The sequence below is a fragment of the Prionailurus bengalensis genome, chromosome D3, assembly GCF_016509475.1.
Source record: "Prionailurus bengalensis isolate Pbe53 chromosome D3, Fcat_Pben_1.1_paternal_pri, whole genome shotgun sequence".
NCBI lineage: Eukaryota > Metazoa > Chordata > Mammalia > Carnivora > Felidae > Prionailurus > Prionailurus bengalensis.
The window spans coordinates 46,315,356-46,331,700 of NC_057356.1; the positions used below are offsets into that span (position 1 = coordinate 46,315,356).

The 16,345-nt window shown below is 38.4% G+C and overlaps 1 protein-coding gene across 1 annotated transcript in view; it reads left to right on the top strand.

Moving 5' to 3' along the window:
* Window positions 1–16,345, top strand: part of LAMA3 (laminin subunit alpha 3) — a 267,946-nt gene that overhangs the window by 115,644 nt on the left and 135,957 nt on the right. The window contains 6 exon segments of the mRNA XM_043558464.1: window positions 2,813–2,859; window positions 4,017–4,116; window positions 4,787–4,839; window positions 5,070–5,175; window positions 5,899–5,998; window positions 13,181–13,337. Coding sequence (XP_043414399.1) covers window positions 2,813–2,859; window positions 4,017–4,116; window positions 4,787–4,839; window positions 5,070–5,175; window positions 5,899–5,998; window positions 13,181–13,337 — 563 coding nt within the window.

Below are 16,345 nucleotides of genomic sequence, written 5' to 3' on the forward strand. Positions count from 1 at the left end.
AGGAGCTCCCGCCTGCCTGCTGCTTTAGAGGCCCCTCTTCCTGTTGAGAAGAGGTGTTGGAGGGAGTCCGCACCAGACTTTCCCCTTGCAGAATGTTTTTCTCTACTTCCTGCTCTTGGTAGCGCTTCGAGCTCTGCATTCACCTCCAGCTTGATTCCCTAGACTTACTCACCAGACTCCTCAAGACACCAGGTTTTCTTGCTGGTAGAAATTGTAGCCAGTAGTCAGAGGGAGCAGTTCACTTTCGAGAAGCCCTGAAGGTCCCCAGAGTGCAAGGCTTTCCTGGTGTGTCTGCTCACCTCCCCGGGGGTCAGGAGTGGAAGGAACCGTTGTGGCAGCCGGGCACAGGGGCGGGGCAGACACAATAATTCCTCCAGAGCCAGATGGCAGCCATGGTCAGCCTGGGCAGGAGCCACAAGCAGGGCACGGCCAGGCTGAACAAGAGCAAAGAGCAGGAAGAGCGTGTTCACTCTTACAGAGGAATGTGAGGGAACATCAAAACAAAAAAGAGAGACACACATGAAATCATCAAGGGACAAGCCAAGGGAAACAGCCGAAGAGGAGACAAAGGCAAAATGTCTAAGAGAACACTTCACAAGAAAACAAGATCCTATTATGAAGTTATTTAAATTATGGGCAAAACCAGGCTCAGGGCAGGCTTACCTAAACTCTCTTCATTTCTAGTGCTGTGTAATAATAATACTGAGACATTGCAAGATCCCGCTTTATTGAAGGCAGATTATACGGGGCCTGTAACACTATTGACTAAGGCAGGAAGGCAAACTAATTTGTTTTAGAAATAATTTTAGTGCAGATGGGGAACAAGGGGATTGTGATAGTTAAAGAATTAAGTCTTAGTTGACTAAAAAGTGTACTTAAAAAATTCTGTGACTTCTATTTAATGGACAATTAACAAGTCTCTTGGTACAATATTGCCCTCTTCTGGACAATCCTAAAAATGTTCAAAATTCTAGAATCTCTTTTCCCTAATCTCCATCGTCAGTCAGAAATGAACTTGGAGTAGTAGGCAGGGAATGGAATTAAGTGGCAAAAGGGGTGGCTTGGGGAGTTAAGGACCACAAAGGTTATTTGGGTGTGCCTTTTTCTGAATTACATGCAAAGTCCTTGCCACCCATCTATCAAAAAATACAAATGTAGATGCATTATTTTTTTTTAAGTAAAACGTTTAAAACTCATAACATCAAACTAAACCAAGAGACAGACAGATATAAAAACACCAAGCATTTAAATATTTCTAGGGGCCTCTGGGTGGCTCAGATAGTTAGTTAAGTGTCCAACTCCCGATTTTGGCTCAGGTCACGATCCCAGAGTCGAGGAATGGAGCCCCACGTTGGGCTGAGTGTGGAGCCTGCTTAAGATTCTCTGTCTCCTCATCCCCAAAGGCAAGGGAATTAAAAGCAAAAATGAACTATTGGGACCTCATCAAGATAAAAAGCTTCTGCACAGCAAAGGAAACAACCAACAAAACTAAAAGGCAACCAACGGAATGGGAAAAGATATTTGCAAATGACATATCGGACAAAGGGCTAGTATCCAAAATCTATGAAGAGCCCACCAAACTCCACACCCGAAAAACAAATAACCCAGTGAAGAAATGGGCAGAAAACATGAATAGACACTTCTCTAAAGAAGACATCTAGATGGCCAACAGGCACATGAAAAGATGCTCAATGTCGCTTCTCATCAGGGAAATACAAATCAAAACCACACTGAGATGTCACCTCACGCCAGTCAGACTGGCCAAAATGAACAAATCAGGAGACTATAGATGCTGGAGAGGATGTGGAGAAACGGGAACCCTCTTGCACTGTTGGTGGCAATGCAAATTGGTGCAGCCACTCTGGAAAACAGTGTGGAGGTTCCTCAAAAAATTAAAAACAGACCTACCCTATGACCCAGCAGTAGCACTGCTAGGAATTTACCCAAGAGATGCAGGAGTACTGACGCATAGGGGCATTTGTACCCCAATGTTTATAGCAGCACTCTCAACAATAGCCCAATTATGGAAAGAGCCGAAATGTCCATCAACTGATGAATGGCTAAAGAAATTGTGGTTTATATACACAATGGAGTACTACGTGGTAATGAGAAAGAATGAAATATGGCCCTTTGTAGCAACATGGATGGAACTGGAGAGTGTGATGCTAAGTGAAATAAGCCATACAGAGAAAGACAGATACCATATGGTTTCACTCTTATGTGGATCCTGAGAAACTTAACAGAAACCCATGGGGGAGGGGAAGAAAAAAAAAAGGGGGTTAGAGTGGGAGAGAGCCAAAGCATAAAAGACTCTTAAAAACTGAGAACAAGGGGCGCCTGGGTGGCACAGTCGGTTAAGCGTCCGACTTCAGCCAGGTCACGATCTCGCGGTCCGGGAGTTCGAGCCCCACTTCAGGCTCTGGGCTGATGGCTCAGAGCCTGGAGCCTGTTTTCCGATTCTGTGTCTCCCTCTCTCTCTGCCCCTCCCCCGTTCATGCTCTGTCTCTCTCTGTCCCAAAAATAAATAAACGTTGAAAAAAAAACTGAGAACAAACTGAGGGTTGATGGGGGGTGGGAGGGAGGGGAGGGTGGGTGATGGGTATTGAGGAGGGCACCTTTTGGGATGAGCATTGGGTGTTGTATGGAAACCAATTTGACAATAAATTTCATACATTGAAAAAAAATTAAAAAAAAATAAAAAACAGGAAAAAAAAAGATTCTCTGTCTCCTCTCTGCCACCCTCCCCCACTCATGCTGTCTGTAAAAAAAAAAAAAAAAAAATTAAATAAAAATCTTTCTAAATCACATATAGGCTCCAGCGGTGCCTGTAACCCAGCTGGTACCCTGGACTCCAGTTTGGTAAGTAGAGGATTATAAAATGGTTACAGTTCTAACATGCATTTTGATATATATTACAGACTAACACATTTGGGAGCTTCCTCAAGTTAAAAGTAAATTAAAATAAGATCTGAGGGGGCGCCTGGGTGGCTCCGTGGGTTAAACATCTGACTTTGGCTCAGGTCATGATCTCACAATTCGTGAGTCCGAGCCCCACGTTGGGCTCTGCCCTGTGCTGACAGCTCAGAGCTGGAGCCTGCTTCGGATTCTGTGTCTCCCTGTCTCTGCGCCTCCCCCGCTCATGCTCTGTCTCTCTCAAAAATAAATAAACGTTTAAAAAAGTTATAAAAATAAAATAAGATCTGAAACCAAATTGCTTAAAAGGTCATTGCTCTTGTTCAGAGTGCATATGTGATCATGTTTATTTTTTTCAAAAACAGAAGAATAAGCCTTACTTTAACTTTTAATTCCAGAGCCCTAGTGTTTGATTCCTACTGTAGGTGACTCTGAGGGCATTGCCACCAGAGGCTCCTGCACATAAGCCTTAAATAGATAATTAAAATTAAGAAAAACTAAGGCTAAGTGCACAATAAATAAAGCTGTGTATGAAATAATTGCAATTTATTTGCTTTTGCTCCAATCAGATACTATTGTATTTCTCAGTGCTTTAGAAATGATCTGTCTTAGCAGCAAAGCCTGAAGATGGTGAACCTCCAGGCATCCGAGGGACAGACGGAGAGAGGTTTTGCATCCTTACAGTGAGGCAGTGACCTTTGCATATTACACAAGTACTTTCAGATAAACATAATTCTCTACTGATTCTCAGTATGTTAAATATTGAGATAATTTTCCATGTAGATGAATAGTTCCTCTGTCACAGAACCAACAGGTAATGACGACTCTAAGTAAAAATGATTTTTAAATATTTCTTTTCCTGTTTTTTCCAGTTTTATTTTTACCACAACGGATTATGTGTAGAAAAAAAAAGAAATGAATGATAAAAGAAGAGCCATGAGCAGTCGGTTGAAATCAACCCAGTACTTTTATTCCCTCTGGATACACTTCATTTACTTTTCGCAGTCAAAATATAATTCTGTGACAAACTTTGTTCAGAACATATGTTTGAAAACATGTCTTAATTCTGAGATGTCAAGTGTCGGCTTGATTTTCTTTCAAAGGGATACTGCCAGTGCAAGCTTCATGTTGAAAGTCCTTCATGCAGCATCTGCAAACCATCATATTGGAATCTGGCCAAAGAAAACCCCAGCGGATGTTCAGGTGAGGTTTTTGCGCAGAATAATTTACTTTATTGCCACCTCCTCTTAATTTTCTCTACTTCAGTGACTAAACCCACAAAAGAGCTATTTATTTAATAAGTTCAATTTGTCTGTAATTCTGTGTAAATATTTTGACGTTTCCCCCCTACTTTTGGCAGAATTTCTATCATTTTGAAAATCCCAGCAAGGGATTTATATCCTGTTTCCATATGTATTTTATTGATACCTGGTGGATATTGCCTTGTTTTTATAACCTCTCTTTCTTGTTTGATTTTAGTTTCATTTTATGCTTAGATTGAAGCCAGGGACAGGAACTTAAAGACACTAAACTGAAGGTGGCTAAGTGGAGTGAATATGTCCTTAACTAGAGTTTGTTCTCATGGAAGTGTGTCAGTAGTGTTCTTGACGTTAGGCTCATTAAAAAAACCCCTGATGTTGCAGCCTTTGTCTTAGAGTGGTCACATACTGGCCATTACTCCTTATAGGTGGATGGTATTGATCTGGTGTTTCTGAAGCAGTCCCGTTTTAGGCGTCAGTGGAGCAGACTGGAATTCTGCTGAAATGTGCCCAAAAGTGACCACACATGTAGTGTTGCTGCTGGGTCATGTTTCCAGAGCCAAGGGCTGTCCTTCGTGCAACCTTGGTCCAAGGATGCTGTCTTTTCTTCACAGAATGCCAGTGCCACGTGGCGGGAACAGTGAGCGGAATTGGAGAGTGTGGGCAGGTAATATGGGCCGATTGTTCGTATACCAGTGGAATAGTAGAGCAGTTGACGTTGGGATTTCTCGGGGAGGGTATTAGTGCCTCTGTAATTGTACAGGGCATGCTAATCTCTCTGGATGTTTTCAGATCCCCGCCATCCTGATTCATGTTATACAGTGAGGCAGTTTTAAATCTTGAAGATTAGCAAATTGTATGACCTTATCAAATTTTGTTACCTTGTTTATTCTGCAGCAGGATGGTGACTGTCACTGCAAGTCTCATGTCAATGGCGATTCCTGTGACACGTGTGAAGATGGATATTATGCTTTGGAAAAGAGCAATTACTTTGGGTGTCAAGGTAAATACTTCCAGTGGGTCCTGAGAGAAGCCAGTGTTGATGGGCAAAGACTGTCTGGATCATCTTTCTTCTGAGTTCCTTGTCTTCATGCGGTCTTTCTGATGGGATGGGACTAAAAAATTCTGTCTAGGGAATTGGGCCAAATACTCAGTTGAAACTAGTAATAAATTGCAACTGGGGCTGCTTCCACTTCACTTCTACCAGCATGGTGTCTGTTTAATTATAGAAAACACAATTGGGATGAATGGGGATTCATCTGTTAATTTCATAAATAACATCAAGACTTTGTCATTTTGAAGATATTTTTTGTATTATCAAAACAGCTCACACCAGATTTTAGAGACAATATTGTGTTAAATAATACACCTCAAAGAGTGTGGCCCCACAGGCTGCCGTTGTCTCTCGCCCACTGACTCTCATTAGCAGACGTTGTTTATAAGGGCACCGTGTTGCTGAATCACGTTTAGCTCCTGGGCTCCTGTCCTCTTCCACCAGACAGCGATGTCGGAGCTGACCTTACAAGTGGACTTACAAGTGGACTTTTGGGGGCACCTCCCATCTCAGTTTGGGAGGTGCCTATATGTTTCTAACATCTGCTGGATATGAGATGTGGCAGGGGTAGGAAGCAGCCTGATCTTACTGATTGCCACTTCTCAGAGAAGGAGGGAGAGCTTCAACGCGGAGATGCTTTGATGGGTCACCGCTGTTTTTTCTGACCTTTAGGGTGTCAGTGTGACATCGGTGGAGCGATCACCCCCATGTGCAGTGGGCCCTCCGGAGGATGCCGTTGCCGAGAGCATGTCGTGGGGAAGGCGTGCCAGCGGTGAGTCTTCAGGGAGGTCTCCTCCCGTACTGATGTGGAAGACTCTCAGAGAGTCCTGTCTGTGCCGACAGTTCCTGTGAAGAGACAAGCCGTCCTAAAGAGAGAGGGCTGATGAAGCTGTCCTGTCATTTGGAATCTGGACACTTGTCAGGGAGCCCAGTTGAAGCAGGAGGTAAGGTTGCCCTAAAGACGACTACTTTGTAGGTCCCAGAGCTGCCTCACTGGACAGTTCCCACAGGTATATAAAGCCAGGTGGACGAGACTAGAGCTGGATGCTTGAGGTGGGTTCCTGTGGGCAAACCTCCTTGTAAAAGCCACAGCCTGGAGGAGCCCAGCAAATGAGCAGGCTCCTGGGCCAAGGAGATTCAGGTCCAGCTTCTCCCTTGGGACCCATGGCTGAAGGCGTGGAGAGGCCAGATGTGTCGCAGTGGGGGCGGGGGGGCGTGGGGGGGGAGAAGAAAACTCTTGAAGTGGGACAAAGTCCCTCATCTCATGCAGAAGCTAATTAAAATAAACTGTAGGAGCAAGGGAGCAAGTGGAGACTGAGCTCCCAGAGGGGCTATCACAAGTATGGCAGCCGTACTGTCTCTGTGTCTCGTCATATTTAACATTTCACAGATTAAAACATGTTTTAAATAACCCCAGTGTTATATTAGTTTCAGGTGTTAAATATAGTGATTCAGCAATTTTATACATTACTCTGCTCATCGTGATATGCATACTCTTGATCTCCTTCACCTACTTCACCCATCCCCCCACCCACCTCCCCTCCAGTAACCATCAGTTTATTCTCTATATTTAAGAGTCTGTTTGTCTTTCTTTTTTTGTTTGTTTGTTTCATTTCTTAAATTCCACATACGTGTAAAATCATGTGTTATTTGTCTTTTTCTGACTGACTTATTTTACTTAGTGTTATATCCTCTAGATCCATCCATGTTATTGCAAATGACAAGATTTCATTCTTTTTTATGGCTGAATCATATTCCATTGTGTGTGTGTGTTTGTGTGTGAGTGTGAGTGACATCTTCTTTATTCATTCATCTATTGATGGATGGACACTGGGGTTACTTCTATAATTTTGCTATTGTAAGTAATGCTGCAGTAAACATAGGGGTGCATATGTCTTTTCAAGTTAGTGTTTTTAAGTTAGTGTTTTTGGGGTAAATAGCCAGAAGTAGAATTACTGGATTATATGGTAATTCTATTTTTAATTTTTTGAGGAGCCTCTGTACTATTGTCCACAGTGACTGCACCAGTTTGCATTTCCACCAACAGTGCACAAGGGTTTCTTTTTATCCATATCCTCCCCAACACTTGTTTCTTATATTTTTGATTTTAGCCATTCTGACAGGTGTGAGGTGACATCTTGTTGTGGCTTTGATTTGTATTTCCCTAATGATGAGTGATGTTGAGCATCTCTTCATGTATCTGTTTGCCATCTGTAGGTCTTCTTTGGAGAAATGTCTGTTCATGTCTTTTGCCTATTTTTAAATTGGATTATGTGTTTTTTGGCGTTCAGTTGTATAAGGTATCTATATATTTTGTATACTAGCCCTTTATCAGATATGTCATTTACAAGTATTTTCTCCCATTCAATAGATTGTATTCTAGTTTTGTTGGCTGTTTCCTTTGCTGTGCAAAAGCTTTTATTTATTTTTTTAATTTTTTTATATGAAATTTATTGACAAATTGGTTTCCATACAACACCCAGTGCTCATCCCAAAAGGTGCCCTCCTCAAAAGCTTTTAATTCTCATGCAGTCCCAATTGTTTATTTTTGCTTTTATTTCCCTTGCTTCAGGAGACATATCTAGAAAAATTGCTATGTCCAATGTCAGAGAAATTACAGCCTGTGGTCTCCTCAAGGATTTTTATGGTTTCAGGTCTCACGTTTAGGTCCCTAATCCATTTTGAGTTTATTTTTGTCTATGGTGTAAGTAAGTGGTCTAGTTTCATTCTTTTGCATGTGGCTGTCTAGTTTTCCCAACCCCATTTGTTAGAGACCATCTTTTTCCCATTACATATTCTTGCCTCCTTTGTTGAAGATTAATTGACCATATAATTGTAGACTTGTTTCTGGCCTTTCTATTCTTTTCTATGTGTCTATTGATCGAGGTGTCTATTTTTGTGCCAGTACCATAGTGTTTTTGATTACTACAACTTTGTAGCATATGTTGAAATCTGGGATTGTGATACCTCTAGCTTCGTTCTTTTTCAAGATTGCTTGAAGATTGCTTTTTCAAGATTGCTTCAAGATTGCCAAGATGGCTAATTTGGTGTCTTTTGTGGTTCCATACAAACTTTAGAATTATTTGTTTTAGTTTTGTGAAAAATTCTGTTGGTATTTTACTGGGGATTGCATTAAATGTGTAGATTGCTTTGGGTAGTATGGGGACTACCCATACAGTATGGAACTTTTTTCTTAATTTCTATTTTTGCTACTTCTTTATTAGTGTATAGAAATGCAATGAATTTCTGTATATTGATTTGTACCCTGTGAATTTGCTGAATTCATTTATCAGTTCTGGTAGTTTTTTGGTGTCCTTAGGGTTTTCTATGTATATTATCATGTCATCTGCAAATAGTGAAAATTTTACTTCTTTCTTACCAATTTGGATGCCTTTTATTCTCTTTTCTTGTCTGATTGCTGTGGCTAGGACTTCCAGTACTATGTTGAATAAAAGTGGTGAGAGTGGATATCCTTATCTTGTTCCTGATCTTAGGGGGAAAGGATTTTTCCCCACCGAGTATGATATTTGTTGTGGGTTTTTCATATAAGGCTTTTATCATGTTGAGGTATGTTCCCTGTAAACCTACTCTGTTAAGGGTTTTTATCATGAATGGATGTTGTACTTTGTCAGATACTTTTTCTGCATCTATTGAAATGATCATATGGTTTTTCTCCTTTCTCTTATTGATGTGACATATCACATTGATTGATTTGCAAATAATTGAATCACTCTTGCACCCCAGGTATAAATCCCACTTGATCATGGTGAATGGTTATTTTAATGTATTGTTGGATTCTGTTTGTTAATATTTTGTTGAGGATTTTTGTGTCTATGTTCATCAGAGATATTAGCCTGCAATTTTTTTGTTTTTGTTTTTGTCTTTTGGTAGTATCTTTACCTGGTTTTGGTATTAGGCTAATGCTGGCTTCATAGAATGAATTTGGAAGCTTTCCTTTCTCTTTTGTTTTTTGGAGTAGTTTGAAAAGAATAAATATTAACTCTTCCTTAAATGTTTGGTAGACTTCACCTGTGAAGCCATCTGGTCCTGGACTTTTGTTTGTTGGGAGTATTACTGATTCAGTTTCATTGTTTGTAATTGGTCTGTTCAAATTTTCTATTTTTTTCCTAATTCCGTTTTAAGAGTTTATATGTTTCTAAGAATTTATCCGTTTCTTCTAGGTTGTCCAATTTGTTGGCATATAATTTTTTCACAATATTCTCTTAAAATCCTTTGTGTTTAAGGGGCATTGGTGGTTATTTCTAGTGTTTCATTTCTGATTTTGTCTATTTGACTTGTTTCTCTCTCTCTCCCTATTTGATCATTCTGGCTAGAGGTTTATCAATTTTGTTGGTTTTTTCAAAGAACCAGCTCTTGGTTTCTCTTGAATCTGTTCTATTGTTTTTTTAGTTTCTATTTCATTTATTTCTGCTCTGATCTTTATGATTTCCTTTCTTTTGCTGGGCTTGGGTTGTTTGTGCTTCTTTTTCTAGCTTCTTTAGGTGTAATGTTTGGTTGTTTATGTGAGATTTTTCTTGCTTCCTGAGGTAGGCCTGTGTTGCCATAAACTTCCCTCTTAGAACAGCTTTTGCTGCATCCCAAAGATTTTGGACCTTTGTGTTTTCATTTTCATTTGTCTCCATGTATTTTTTGTTATTTCCTTTTTGATTCCTTGATTGACCCATTTCTTGTTTAGAAGCATGTTATTTAACCACCATGTATTTGTGTTCTTTCCAGATTTTTTCTTGTGGTTGATTGCTACTTTCATAGTGTTGTGGTCAGAAAAGATGCTTGGTATGATTTCGGTTTTTTGAATTTGTTGAGACTTGTTTTGTGGCCCAAAATGTGATCTGTTCTGGATGATGTTCCATGTGCACTTGAAAAGAACGTATATTCTGCTGTTTTAAGATAGAATGTTCTGAATATATCTGTCATATCAGTATAGAATTTTTTAAAACCATGATCCATTTATAATTTTCTGTCAGTGGTGGGAGGAAAAAGCTAATTTTTAATATTCTGGCTCTTAATCATACACTGGAAAGTCTGTGAAATGCAACTTCTAAATTGTATGTATCTTTAATACTCTGCTTTATCAACAGATTAATAAAGAAATCTTGGGGCGCCTGGGTGGCTCAGTCAGTTGAGCGTCTGACTTCAGCTCAGGTCATGATCTCACAGTTCGTGAGTTCGAGCCCTGCATCGGGCTCTGTGCTGACAGCTCAGAGCCTGGAGCCTGCTTCCGATTCTGTGTCTCCCTCTCTCTCTGCCCCTTCCCTGCTCATGCTCTGTCTCTCTCTGTCTCAAAAATAAATAAACATTAAAAAAAATTTTAAAGAAATCTTCAGTGTAGTTTAGGTAAATTGTCTATATTTAGTTGGTATGGTGTTTCTCTCCTTTCCCTTGATGTTTCCAGCATTTGAATTCTAAAAGTCAGAGCAACCCAGCTGAGCTTTCTTCAGTCATTTCTAAATGGCAGTCACTGCTGGGCCACATAATAAAAAGTGTGTGAAAGAGAACACATCTGTGGATGTTTCCCTGAAGACTAACAAAGCACATGATGAACCAGAGGAATTTTGTAAATAGGTTTGGAAACATTCTCCACCCATGTTTTATCTCTTTTCACCTTCCTGTTGATAAAGTGAGCTTTCCCCCTACTTAACCAGGATAATTTTTTTTCCCTTCCAACTATGCAAGCGGTGGGCTAATTTTCAGGTAGAAATAATGCAACTTTAATAGGAATTAAATTTCCCATCCCAAGGTAAAAATATTGACTTTTTTTTTTACATCACAGCCAATACACATATATGAAATTTAGAACATGTCCTTTGATTTAGTGATAAATTGTAACTATGATAAAAGGAGAGCGAACCAGCATCACCTTTTCTCTGGGTTGGTAAATCTTTTGTCCTTTTGTACTAAATTTCTCCCAAATGTTTGTTTATGATATCATCTGAACATTTTTTTCATTTTTCTTACAAGGTTAGAAAGCTTTCACATTCACTTTGTCTTTTAAATAATTTTTGTGATAATAAATGTAATATATGTTTGTTGTAAAGTTGCAATAAGTACCTAAAAGTAAAAGGCAAAGAAAATTCTTCATTCCACCACCCAGGTGATAACCCCTTTGATATTTTTTGTTTATTTTTTCTAGGCTTTTTCTTTCTTTTTAAAAACATTTTTAATGTTTATTTTTATTTTATTTTATTTTGAGAGAGAGAGAGAGGCAGAGCGCAAGTGGGGGAGGGGCAGAGAGAGAGGGAGACACAGACTCTGAAGCAGGCTCCAGGCTTTGAGGGGTCAGCACAGAGCCTGACATGGGGCTCAAACTCATCAACTGCAAGATCATGACCTAACCCAAAGCTTAACCAACTGAGCCACCCAGGTACCCCTAGGCTTTTTCTATGAATACAAATTAGTATTGTATTTTCTTCATATAATTCGTATCAATTTCTTCACATGCTATTGCAGACATTTTCCATATCATTAGTCTTCCAAAATATTGGTTATTTAATATTTCATAATGTATTTAATTATTTCATAATTGTACATTTACATTGCTTCTAAGCTTTCACTATTATAAACATTCTTTTATGTTAATTCTTTGACAATGTATATTTAATCATTCTTTAGAATATATTCCTGGAAGGAGAATTACTGGGTCAATGGGTATGAATATATTTTTTTTAATTTTTAACGTTTATTTATTTTTGAGACAGAGAGAGACAGAGCATGAATGGGGGAGGGTCAGAGAGAGAGAGACACAGAATCTGAAACAGGCTCCAGGCTCTGAGCTGTCAGCACAGAGCCCGATGCGGGGCTTGAACTCACTGACCGTGAGATCATGACCTCAGCCGAAGTTGGCCGCTTAACCGACTGAGCCACCCAGGCTCCCCAATGGGTATGAATATTTTTAAGGATCTTTATATATCACTTCCAGAGAAATTGTAAGCATTTTTAATTCTACTACAAATACTTTGTAATTCTATTACAAATACTATTACAAATACACTAACTGCTATTAGTTTGTGATTGGATTGTCAAAATGTGCCATTTTGAAGAACTTCAAATAGTTTGAATATGAAATGTCACATAAGTATTGTAATATTTTTATTTATTTATTTTTTAATGTTTTTATTTATTTTTGACAGAGAGACAGAGACCAAGCACAAGTGGGGGAGGGGTAGAGAGAGAGGGAGAGACAGAACCCGAAACAGGCTCCAGGCTCTGAGCAGTCAGCACAGAGCCCAATGCAGGGCTCGAACTCACAAACCATAAGATCATGACCTAAACTGAAGTAGGACACTTAACTGACTGAACCACCCAGGCGCCCCAGGGTTGAAATATTTTTGATCCTTCTCTATGACTACCATTATTGGACTCTTGAAAGGAATCCATTTATAGACTTATAATTTAAGAAAAAACGAGGCATAAAAAGTCATTCTGATGATTGAAAAAACAGATATGGAGAGAAAAATGTATCTAACTTGTAAACTTAACACATGAAATATTGTATGTCACATTCACTATGTATATATGGTACTTAACAACATTGGTTGGTACGTATATGTTAATATTTGTGTAATGAGTGAATATGAGTATGTAAATGAATGATTGAATGAAGGAATTTATAGTAAATTACCTAATTTGACTTTGCTAAGTTGTTGGCAACCGTTTAGAACATATTAAAGGATACTACTACTATGGGTTGTGCTAAATGATTTTCTCATTTTATTGCTTAGAATGTAAGTGTTGGGTGTATTTTATGTGAATGTTTACAAGAATGAAAGCAATAATTTAAAGAAAAAGCAGGGGGAGGTTCTTTCATTTGTTCTTATTTGTTGCAGTCTTTCAATTTGGTGGGAGTTCTTTTAGCAGAGCTACTGAGATTAAAGAATATTTGGATTATCAGTGGACTCAACTTGCTGTATCCACATTTACTTTTTGTTTACAAAAGACCCGAAAACAACTACTATTTCCCGGATTTGCATCATATGAAGTATGAGATTGAAGATGGCACTGTACCTAACGGGAGAGAACTTCGGTTTGGATTTGATCCCCTGGAATTTCCTGAGTTTAGCTGGAGAGGATACGCCCAGATGACCTCAGTGCAGGTATGTAGCCTCTAAGAAATTACGTCATGGCGGGATAGTGCATATAGTTACCCACAACACTGTCAGTGTGTCCCCCACAAAGGCAAACTATCCCTAAAACTGACTCCAAGATTCTTTTTCTCCAGACTACAGATGGGGTTTGGGGTAAGATTGGATTTTAACTCATAAGTATATGTATCGATTTCACAGTTTATTGTTAATTTAGTCACCAAATCAGACAAAGAAAGGATTAAAAAAAATGGTGTTTATTTCTGGAGACTTTTTACAAGAAGTTGTTTCCCAAATGAGATTAGTCTATATTTTAACACAAGACACACTTTTCCTTAAAGCCATTTGTGAAGATTAAAAATGAGTTGAATTAAATAATTTCAATGTGTGCGTTGTTAATATTTGACCGGTGCTTTTTTTTTTTTTTTTTTTTTTTTTTTTGCTTTTTTAAACTCGGAATTACTATATGAATAAAAACTAAGATAAATGAGGAATTTGTTAGTGCTACTTAAATTTTCTTTCCTGTATTTCTCCTTTCCTTCATTTTCCTCTTCTGTATCTATCTCTCTTGGCTTTGTGTTGGAATAATTAAGGGATTTACACATTTTCTTGCTACCTTTAGAACTTATGCAATATTTATAACTAATAATTTCTGTATAGTCATTGAGAAGTTTTATTCTCAGAATTTCTCTTTGAGGTTGGTCTCTTCAAACTGTGTTTCTCAGTGGCGAAATTCAGAACAAAAGAGGTAAACTGACGACCATGGTTACCCAATATTTGTCCTTAGTAGATCAGAAGTAATGCCTGTTATATTTATATAAGTCACCCCTTAGAGAAACAGGGACAGGTTCACAGTTCTGTTGGAGCCACCATTGGTTCTAATGTTGCTTCTTGCCTGACTAGCATCCCCCATCAGGTTGCTTTACACTCCCTAGGATCCTAGGATCCGACACCTCACTGCTTTCTCCTTCTCCCCAATGTAGCAATTCAGTTTCTTTAGCTCCTTTCTGATCTTCATTATTAAGAAAAAAGCAATGGATTCCATTAAGTCATAATAGATTGTGAATGACTGACAGTCCAGTCAAGGTGGATACCCTCTCATAGGTGTCTACAGTTGGAAAGAATAACTAGTTAGCATAAAGGAATGAATTCCAAATGATGGATTTCTTTATGTATTTTTAGTCAGTAGATCTCAGCAGCGTCCATCAGATCACCCCTAACTTGTTCCTTATACATTTTTGCATTTTTATTTTCCAACATGGAACTAACACTTAGAGATGGATTCTGTCAAGTTAAAAAGCCCCATTCAGTGGAGTCTTTAAGGCTTTCTATATGTGGTACCATGTAATTTGTAGATCATGAGAGTTTTACTACTTCCTTACCAATTTGGATACCTGTTCTTTCTTTCTGTTGTCTGACTGCTATGGCTAGGACTTCCAGTGCTATGTTGAATAAAAGTGGTGAGAGTGGACATCTTTGTCTTGTTCTGACCTTAGGGGAAAAAGTCTTCATTTTCACCACTGAGTATGATGTTGGTTGTACATTTCTCATATAAGGCCTTTATTATCTGTATCTACTTTGCAGAGGATTTGTTTTTATCATGAATGGATGTTGTACTTTGTAAAATGCTTTTTCTCCATCTATGGAAATGATTTTATGGTTTTTATCTCTTCTCTTACTAATGTGACATGCCACATTGATTGTTTTGCAAATAGTAAAGCACACTTTCATCCCAGGAATAAATCCCACTTGACCGTGGTGAATGATTATTTTAATGTTTTGTTGGATTCTGTTCACTAATATTTTGTTGAGGATTTTTACATCTATGTTCATCAGACATATTGACTTGTAGTTCTCTTTTTTTGTAGTGTCTTTATATGGTTTTCGTATCAGGGTGATACTGGCCTCATAGAATGAATTTGGAAGTTTTCCTTCCTCTTATATTTTTTGGAATAGTTTGAGAAGAATAAATATTAACTCTTCTTTAAGTGTTTGGTAGAATTCACCTGTGAAGCTGTCTGGTCTCAGACTTTTGTTTTTTGGGAGTTTTTTTTTTTTAATTACTGATTCAATTTAACTTCTAGTAATTTATCTGTTCAAATTTTCTGTTTCTTCCTATTATGTTTTGGTAGGTTATATGTTTCTAGGAATTTATCCATTTCTTTTAAGTTGTCCAATTTGTTGGCATATAGATTTTCATAATATTGTGTTACAAGTTTTTGTATTTTTGTGGTGTTGGTTGTTATTTCTACTCTTTCATTAGTGGTTTTGTTTATTTGGGTCCTCTCTCTCTCTCTCTTTCTCTCTCTCTCTCGATAAGTCTGGTTAGAGATTTATCAATTTTGTTGATCTTTTCTAAAAACCAGCTCCTGGTTTCATTAATCTGTTTTATTTACTTTTTTTTAGTTTCTGTATCATTTATTTCTGCTCTAATCTTTTTATTTCCTTCCTTTTTCTGTGTTTCAGTTTTGTTTTTTCTTCTTATTTTAGTGTCTTGAGGTATAAGGTTAGGTTATTTATATGAGATTTTTCTTGCTTCTTGATGTAGCCTTGTGTTGCTATAAATTTCCCTCTTAGTACAGCTTTTGCTGCATCCTAAAGATTTTGGACCTGTGTTTTCATTTTTATTCATCTCCATGTAATATTTTATTTCTTCTTTGATTTCTTTTTTTAAGTTTATTTATTTTTACACACACACACAGAGAGAGAGAGAGAGAGAGAGAGAGAGAGAGAGAATGAGTAGGGGAGGGGCAGAGAGAGAAAGAAAGAATCCTAAGCAGGCTGTGCATTGACAGAGTGGAGCTTGACATGGGGCTTGATCCCATGAACCTTGAGATCATGACCTGAGGTGAAATCAAGAGTCAGATGCTCAACAGACTGAGCCACCCAGGCACCCTCTTTTTTGATTTCTTGATTGACCCATTCGTTGTTTAGAAGCATGTTCTTTAGCCTCAATGTATTTGTGCTCTTGCAAAATTTTTCTTGTGGTTGATTTATAGTTTCATAGGTTTGTGGTCAGA